The 9,562-nt window shown below is 41.9% G+C and overlaps 1 protein-coding gene across 2 annotated transcripts in view; it reads right to left on the bottom strand.

The window, feature by feature from the left end:
- Positions 1-314: 314 nt before the first annotated feature.
- The window catches only part of macroh2a1 (macroH2A.1 histone), a 15,503-nt gene continuing 6,255 nt past the window's right edge, over positions 315-9,562 (bottom strand). The window contains exons 6-9 of one of the 2 annotated variants that reach the window (XM_007541020.2): positions 8,720-8,810; positions 6,759-6,848; positions 2,168-2,342; positions 315-1,682 (exon numbers count right to left, since the gene is read on the bottom strand). In XM_007541020.2, coding sequence (XP_007541082.1) covers positions 1,517-1,682; positions 2,168-2,342; positions 6,759-6,848; positions 8,720-8,810 — 522 coding nt within the window. In that variant the 3' untranslated portion in view covers positions 315-1,516. The remainder of the gene's footprint in view (positions 1,683-2,167; positions 2,343-6,758; positions 6,849-8,719; positions 8,811-9,562) is intronic. The other variant, XM_007541019.2, reaches the window with a different exon arrangement.

Consider the following 9,562-nt stretch of genomic DNA (forward strand, 5'->3'; position numbering starts at 1 on the left):
GAAACATTTGAAAACAAAATCAAAATGAATAGATTTTATAATCTATTTACACCACATTTCAAAGTGTAAAGGTGAAAAAACAGAATTCAGGGTGAATGTTTGTCAGAATCTGAACAAATTATTTTAATCTTTATGGTGAAAAATATTAACCTAAAGTCAATAATCAGTCTAAGTTGATTTGTTGACTCTCCTCTGGTCTGGAAATAAAAACCTGTTGGATCTTTGATCAGATTCATTTTAATTATCAAACACGTTTAAGTTCATGATTTCTCGTTCTTCCATGAATAATTCACAAAATAATTTGACGAATTCTCTGACGTTTTTAAAGGATTTTTATTACTGGAGTGAATACAGACCTTTTTAAATCTTTTTGTATAATCAGACTGTAGCAATTCTTTAGAAAGCGTTTAACAATTTTATTTTCTCATAAGAAAGTCGAGCTGCTGAAAAGTCCAAATGCAGACCTGCATGTCTGATGTCCTTCGCTCCCCAATCCGCTCAAATCTGATCCATCTGCGCTGCTGAGGCAAACAAACATGGCTGACCGGACCGGACCGGCCCATGTCTGGTGACAGAGCGCCCCCTGGCGGCGGCCGCGCCAACAGCAGCAGCCTCCGGTTCCAGCAGTAATATCTTTTGTGGCTTAACAAAAAACAAACAAAAAGAGGAACACACACACAAAACAATCTTACACGACTTTTTTTCTTCCAACTCTTTGTGCCATTTTATAATCACGGGAAATTAAAACAAATAAAATTCTGTTACAGTTTAATATTTGTCCATAATGCTTCACAAACACTCCTATCTATATGAACACTTATAGGACCACGAAGAGAAACAAAAGGCGTTCTGCAAAAACCTCCAGTTTTCAGCCAGAAACGGATGAATTTACGCTGCTTGGAACAACTTTTCTACGTTTTTGCAGTGCACAGAGAAAATACTTTGCCTGTCTAAACAAAAGGCAAGAAAAGTGAAATTAGCAACACACAACACAAGAACTGGTTCTAGATCACGATACTGGAGTCTCCTAAAGACGGAACAAATCTTTACCGTTTTCTTTTTACAGTATGACAGACGCTCCAAACCCAAAACTACGACACAGTTAAAGTGAACCGAGCTCAACAGGAAGAGCCGTTTTTACCGCCTCACATGCACCGACCCGTATCGTCCAAACCGCCCGCACTGCGCAGCACCGCTCAGATTTTACTGGATTTATATATATATATTCTGAAAACTAAATGGGAATTGTTGGTTTCGTATTGTGCTGCACTGTTTGAGTAAAAAGATCTTAGAAAAAAAAAGCGCACATCTACAGTTAAACACCAGAGGTGACGAGTAAATAAGGAATAAAACTATAGAGTAAACATACAAACATGATGCAAAAACCAAGTTCCCGGCCTTTACACTTCTTCTTCTTCTTCTTGTGATTTTCTTCATTTCTAACTCCAGCACACGTCTTCCTCTCTCCAACAGAAAACAGAAAGCAGAGGGACGAGCAGAGCGAGCGGCCAGTCCTCTAACTGGTTTCCAGTTTGGCCATTTCCTGGACGTAGATGCCGATGCTCTCGCTGTCGAACAGAACGAAGTAGACCGTCTTGATGGTGGAAGACATGGTGGCCACGAAGTAGCTGGAGATGGCCTTGAGGATCAGCTGGGCCGCCGTCTGTTTGGGGAAACCGTTCCTGCAGGAACATCACAACATTAAAACTGCAGAGGAAATATTACAAACAATATGAGCATTAATAAAACTAAGTAACTGATCAAATTATCACTTAATATCTAAAAATATTTCTGCAGGTTTTCTACAGCATCCTGCAGCATTGATGCTGCCGGGCGGACAGCAGCATCATGCAGCTTCCTGCAGCATCGTGTGGCTTCCTGCTGCATCGTACGGCTTCCTGCAGCATCATGCAGCTTCCTGCAGCTTCCTGCAGCATTGTGCGGCTTCCTGCTGCATCGTACGGCTTCCTGCAGCATCATGCGGCTTCCTGCAGCTTCCTGCAGCATCGTGCAGCTTCCTGCAGCATCATGCGGCTTCCTGCAGCTTCCTGCAGCATCGTGCAGCTTCCTGCAGCATCGTGCGGCTTCGTAAAGCATCATGCAGCAGTGATGCTGCAGCAGTGATGCTGCTGTCTGCCCAGCAGCATCAGGCTCTCAGGGTTCCTACCGTCCGCTGCCGATGGAGGGGAAGGCCACAGACTTGAGTTTCTTCTCGTCTGCAAGCGCCAGGCAGTTCTTCACCGTCTTCTCCAGCATCTCCTCACATTTCTCAGAGCCCCAGCCTGGACTGTTGCAGTGGATCACGTACTTGGCAGGCAGACCGAATCCGCCGGTCAGAAGGGCTGAGAGGAGAACCAGACACAGGAAGTTAGAACTGCAGCAAAACGCCGACACTGTTTGACTCGAATTAATTGGTTCACAGTTCAAAGTGGAGATCAAGACACCAAAGTAAAAGATTATTTAAGGGGAACTGATATGCTAAATTCATACTTTACATGTTTTTGTTTTTCTGTTTGGGTTTGAACTGTTTCTAAAATCAGAATAAATAAATAAAATATAATAAAAAATAATTCAGCTGCTTTTTGGCAGCAAGTTCATGTTTTGCTGTGTCTGGAAAACGAGCCAATTCAGAAACCTCCAAATGTTCGAGTCCCACTCGGCAGACGCTAATGTGTAACCTAGCAACGCCAGCCCGTTGCCTAGCAACCCCAACTGATCTCCACCATTTAGTCAGCTGGTTTTCTCACTTTGCAATGGCTGCTGGAAAATATAAGAGTTTTATTGTTAACCTGCTGCATTCTGCTTGGTTTTGCAGGAGGCTCCACTAATGCTCTTCAAAAGTGTACAGCTGCATAATTTTGCATTTGTTTGCAGCCATTTTCTTGTGTGAGTGTAAATGTTGAGTTGGGGGCGTGGCCAACAGCAGCTAGTTTGGATTTAAAGTGACAAAGACCCTGAAACAGCTCAAATGATTTAGTGCATAACATGTGATGAGCAGGTTTTGTTTAGGCCACAGGCCGATGCTAACCTGCTAAAGAAAGCAGGATAAATCACCTCAAAGGATTTTAGTGTAACTTTAAGTGTAGATGACCTATTTATCTGCTCCTACATACAGCAGATAAATAGAATATCACTATTATTATTATTATTATTATATTTTGATGTTTCTTAAAAGCTTTTTAAAATGTTTGCAGAAACTTTCTCACATCTGTAACGATTCAGCTCCGTTTTTGTTCATCAGCTTTAAAAGCCTCATTATCTCATCCAGTTTGGAGACGTTAGGCGCTAAATGAGAACTTTTCTTTGGAATGAAAATAAGTGGGAAATCTGCAGCAGCTTAAGCTGGTTGGCCCAAAGCATTACAGTCTCCTCTCCAGGGATCTGAGGATGAGGAGGAATAAAGGAGGAGTGAAGGCCTCCATCAGTCCAGCAGCTGCAAAACGTGAAGCTCAGCCAGATCCGGAGACTCTGAAGTGAGAGGCTTCAGTCGGAGTTCATTAGGCAGCAGCGTGTGTGTGAGGATCTGCAGGCAGCGCCGAGCCGCAGCTCTTTTCCAGATGGTAAAAACCCAGAGAAGATGGAGACGCTTCAGCCAGCAGCAGGTCTGAGAGTGTGTGGTCCAGAGGGGAACCGAGCCGCAGCGTTTCTCCTTCTGTCACTTCAACAGCTTCACTTCGCTCTGCTCAAAGAAAACACGTTTCCTCTAAAACCTGCAAAAACTGTCAGAGTGTAAAAGGCTGCTGTCATTTCACTGTTTCTAAGAGAAAACACAAAAAATCCTGCACACGTTTTCCTCACAGTAAAACCCAAACATTTTAGAATAGAAACATTTTAGGTTTTAAAATGTCTCACATACAGCCTGAAGACCCGCAGAATGTTATTGTTTATATCCAGAAATTTCCAGCATGCACTCAACGCTGGACTGTGAAAAGACGATTCTTTTCCTCTCCATCCACAACATTTCTGTCGCAGTAGAACCGTTAAATGAGCCTGGAGACGAAGCTGTTATGAAATCAGCTCAGTGAGCCACACTGGGGAAAATAACGCAGAAAAACCCTAAAGAACTAAAAACCACTAGTATTCCACTTTTTTCTCACACTCTGTGTCAGCTATGCTACACACAGACTTGTTGCCATAGCAACTGACAACAACATCACTATGTTTCAGGATTCAGCACCAAAAAACACTGAAACATTTCCACACAGAGCAGAACATTCAGTCGGTTACAGTTTTATGTTTTCAGGCTCGATGTTTGTTTTGTGATTATTAATAATGATCGCTGCGGTAGATTAGCTACCATTGCTACTAGCTAAGCTATCACAGCTGCTATTATCACAGCTAATAGCAGCAGTAGACTAGCTACTAACACAGCGGGGGTAGACTAGCTACTGCTGAGCTAATAGCTAGCTCTATTAGCTCAGCTAATAGAGCTAGCTATTAGCTGAGCTAACACAGCAGTGATAGGCTAGCTACTGCTGCTATTAGCTGAGCTAACACAGCCGTGGTAGACTAGCTACTGCTGCTATTAGCTGAGCTAACACAGCAGTGATAGGCTAGCTACTGCTGCTATTAGCTGAGCTAACACAGCAGTGGTAGACTAGCTACTGCTGCTATTAGCTAAGCTAACACAGCGGTGGTAGACTAGCTACTGCTGCTATTAGCTGAGCTAACACAGCGGTGGTAGACTAGCTACTGCTGCTATTAGCTAAGCTAACACAGCGGTGGTAATTAGCTCATTTAAACACCTGCTCTACTGATGATCTGTCAGAGTTGGTGTTTATTTTTTAGCTGAACTGAGACACACATAATTCTGCAGCACATCTACATGTTAGTTTTCATAGTCAAACTAGCATAGCTGACCTACTTCCCTCCCTCGCTATTTTTTTAATTAAAACTTTTTTCTAACCCCACCTAGTTGTTGTAATATTGACAATTAGTAGCAAAGCACTCCATATTTAATATATCAGGCATATGTTTAAGATTTTGTGCTTTATGTTGACAACTTGACAGCTAAAACCAAAACTAGCCATTGTTGGCAAGCAGCTTTTTGCCCTCCAACAGGAAGCTGGGGGCAGGATCCTGCATGCATGACCCCCTAAAATGGATCCTTCTGGTCTCTGAAGCAGACGTTGGACAGAAGCCAGTCCTCATTAAGAGGTCCATTACTGCCTTGCCAAAAGGAACCAGAAAAGAGCCAAATCCTCCTATCAAAGGGAAGACTTTAAACTTTTTGGCAGCTTTTCCCTCCCGTACATCAGCATGGGGAGAAGCAGAGAGCCAGGACTGTTGGAGCCATGAGGCGAGGTGGCGTAGCAGCAGAAATCCCGTCATTAGCGTCTCCGGCGGCTGATTTCAGCGAGGTAACGAGGTGAAACCGTCTGCCAGGATCAGACGAACTGAAAAAGAGTTTGGACCTACAGCCGACATCTCTGGAGAGAAACACGGCCTCCCTCCAACAAAGTCCAGAGGGATTCACTGGATCAGCCTCACAAAGACCGAAGGTTCTCCAGAACTTAACGGAGCAGCTAAATACGCAACAGGGAAGCTGAAAATAACTTGAAATAATCCAGTTTCCATAATTAAGAATCGCAGGAAATGTCTGAGCTGATCAATTATTCTGAACATCCAGGCGAAGTTCTGATCGTTTCTCAGCACATCTGGTGGCTGAGTAGAGGTCAAGAGGTCACACTGGGGGTTGGACTGGGATTCTGGGCTGAACTGGTGGAACTGGGACTGGACCAGCCTGGCCCTGATGATCCACAGAAGGGGTGATTAAAACAAAAAAACACTTGTGAAAATATTTTCTGTTATTCGTTATTCCTTTTCAGAGAGAAAAAAAAGTTAAAATCAGAAATCAAATCTGATTTGAAAAACATCAGATTTTATTTTTCAACCCAAGTTCAGAAATGAATCCAAACCAGTTTCAGCTTCATGGCTTTAATTTGTCCTTTAATATTAAGAAAGAAAAACAGCCAATAAACTACAGATGTTATTTTTTAAAGGTGAAACAACAAGCAGCCGATTAATTTATTTTAATTTAATTCATGCATTCATTTTTATCTGGACAAAGCAAAGCTGAACTAAAGCCTACAGTCAGTTAGGGTCGTTGGAAACAGAGAAAATGACCAAATTTCCACTAAAAATAAAAAATGTTTAAAAAATCACAAATTTTTCAAGCTGTTTTTTTTTTGTTTTTTAGAAAATTTGAGATCAAGTTCTTAAACTCAGAAATTTAGAAATGACTTCCAGAAATCTTCTAGTCTTCTCTGATTTTTTTTTCTAGCTAATTTTTGACTTTTCGAACAGAAATGTCATTGTTGTTTTTTTCAGAATATTTCTGCGATTAATGTCAAAATTTCTGATTCTTTTGGTGAAAATGAACCGTGCACGCCAACGCNAAAGCTAAAGCCTACAGTCTGTTAGGGTCGTTGAAAACAGAGAAAATTACCAAATTTCCACCAAAAATAATTTTTTTTTTAAAAATTCAAAAATTTTTCAAGCTGTTTTTTTTTTTATAGAAAATTTGAGATCAAGTTCTTAAACTCAGAAATTTAGAAATGACTTCCAGAAATCTTCTAGTCTTTTCTGATTTTTTTTCTAGCTAATTTTTGACTTTTCAAACAGAAATGTCATTGTTGTTTTTTTCAGAATATTTCTGAGATTAATGTCAAAATTTCTGATTCTTTTGGTGAAAATGAACCGTGCACGCCAACGCAGTTTGATAAACTGCAAAGCCGAGTCTGGCGCACTGCACTGACCTCCAGCCACCTCCAGGGGGCCGTTCTTCTTCTTCAGCTCCTGCAGCGCCTCGGTGAACTCCTTCCCTCCTTTCTTCTCCAGAGCGGATCCTGCAGGCGGAAAGCAGAGAATAAATCCTGGATAAATAGACGGACGGCAGGAAGCGAGGCGGAGGGTCAAAGGTCATGCAGACAGACGGGCAGGCAGGACGACATGAGGGAGGCAGAAACTCAGCAGCGTCACTTTAACAAAGAGCAAAGATTTAAGCTAAAGTCCAGAAGGTTCAGTTAGGGAATAAAAGCCCAGTTTTATTTTTTAAATGAGTTGATTCAAATTTAAAGTTTGATAAAATGTTTTAACTCTGTCATCACAAACTCCAGGGAAAGCTTTGGGGATTTTATGTGATCAACAAAAATCAGCACAAAATTGTAAAGTATTAATTTTTGTTTTTGCAAAAAATAAATTCTCACAGTGTGATCTGCTTAGTTTTAGACCCCATTACTCTGATACCTATAAATAAAACCCAGCTGCTTCAGCTTGTTAGAGAATCGATTTGTTTGAGTAGAAATCAAAGTGTTCATTATTATTTTAATCTTTCCTTCCTGATGTTGTTTCCAGTCAATCCTGAATGAGTGAAGCACCCAAGAGGCTCAAAGCGCATTATCCATCAGAACGGTCCAGTCAAAGCCCGGATCTTAACCCAATCAGAACAAGAGATGAGCATTTCTGTGCCTTAGAGACACAGAAGAAAGGTGGTGACCTGAAGACTAACTCCTGCCACACCTTTTAGAAAATACTTCACAAATGAAGTTTGATTTTCTCCCAGTTTGCGGCAATGCGCTGCTGTAAAATCCAGTTTCAACGTCACAAACTGAATAAAACCCAAGAATGTGAATATTTTTTGCAAGGCATTTAACAATTCAGCTGAAATATTAAAAACGGTTTGGTTTTATTTTTGTTATAAAATGTAGTTAGAAAAAAATCTTTAACTTCAGCGACTGGAAGCAAAGTGATGGAGACGCTCTGAGTCTTCAGAGAATCTAAAACTGTTCCTGAGACGCTGTGTGGGTCTGCCTGCTGGCAGCCTGGTTAAAGAGGTCAAAGGTCACATGAGGTGAGACAGCTCAGGACGTCGATGCTGCAGTCGTGGAACAAGACAAGCAGCAGCAGCAGCAGCATGAAGATGAGGATAAAATAAAACCTGAACCTCAGAGTTACTTATTGTTTTGACTCGTTTATAGATAAAACCTGCAGGAAACGTTGAGGTTTTATTAGAGCAGAGGCAGGTTAAGGAAGCATCCAGAGTTGGATCAGAATAAATAATAAACACAAGTAAACACTGCAACAATAATCCTAATAATCCTGAAAAAATGGGAGCTCAGCAGGGGGCGCCATTTTTATTTAATCCTTGTCTTAACCAGGTGAGCTATGAAGAACAAATTCCTATTTACAATAACAACCTGGGTTGCTAGGTAACGGGTGGCGGAGCTCTGCCGGGGTTGCTAGGTAACGGGTGGCGGAGCTCTGCCGGGGTTGCTAGGTAACAGGCAGTTCCTGTGCTTGGTAACGTTCCATTCTGGAGGATCATGAATTTATTGACAAAAAACAGCTGAATGGTTTTAAGTGCTTGTCCTGTTTTCAGAAGCAGCAGAAAATGTACAAAATGTGAACTTTATGGTCAGAATAATTGATAGGTTACTACAATAACTGCTAACAGCCCTAAAATACAATCACTAATAATAATAAACTCAGATTCTCTGTAGAGATTCAGAACATAAAAGTTACTGACTGTAGAAATGACAAGTTTTTTTTCCAGATCCAGTAAAAATCCGGCTCCAGTGAACACTGGAAGCTGTGAGCATGAACCCTGGCTAAAAGCCGCTGGTGCTGCAGCTGCTGGTGCTGCAGCTGCTGGTCCACTGACTGCAGCAGCGAGGGTCCGGATGAGCAGCAGCAGCAGCAGACAGTCGGGTTCCTTTACCTACTTCACCACCTGAATACAGGGTCGAGTTGGTCGGGTGAACGACTGCGTCGCTCTCCACCGCGGAAATGTCGGCTTGGACAACTTGCAACTACAAACGACAACGGTGACAGACAACAGGCAACAACATGGAGGTAAAAACACAGTGAGCAACTGGCAACAGGATGAGCAGAGTGATGAGAGGAGGACAGACGGACAGGTGAGCGCTCCTGATTGGCTGAGGAGAGACAGGTTAGAGACGAAACAGGAAGCAGGAGCCACAGCTGGACCAGAGTAAAACAGGAAGATGATAATCAAAACACCAAATAGATCTTTGTGTTTGAGTTTTAATTAGAAAAAAACAGTTTTCTGTCCAACTGTGAATCCTGGATTTAACGATCACACTCCAGGTGAGAGCTCCGTCCACCAGGCTGCAATTAAGATTAACTGGATTTTACTCTGAAAAACGGCTTTTTAAGCAGAAGGAGCTGAAGGCGGCGCAGCAGCAGGCTGAGAGGACGAGCATCTGGACCGGAGCTCAGCGGGACGCAGACCGACGGCGGCACGGAAATCCTTGAAGGTGGAAAAGCAGCTTCTGATATTTCTGGAGATTTTCCTCCAATAAAACCAGATTAATAATCTGATCAACGTCTCTCAGCGCTGCAGGCAGCTTCTGTTTCACAACTCTTTATTTTCACACATTTCATGTGAAACAAAAATGAATGTTTTATATTCAGATTGACTGATCAAAGGCAAAAGAATAAAAGTAGAAATAATTGTATAAGAATATGAGTAAAAAAACTTAAATTAGTTATTATAGAGAAAAAGGGATGGATGGATGATGGATGGATGATGGATGGATGA

Source organism: Poecilia formosa, unplaced genomic scaffold (genome assembly GCF_000485575.1).
Source record: "Poecilia formosa unplaced genomic scaffold, Poecilia_formosa-5.1.2 Scaffold581, whole genome shotgun sequence".
NCBI classification, from domain to species: Eukaryota; Metazoa; Chordata; class Actinopteri; order Cyprinodontiformes; family Poeciliidae; genus Poecilia; species Poecilia formosa.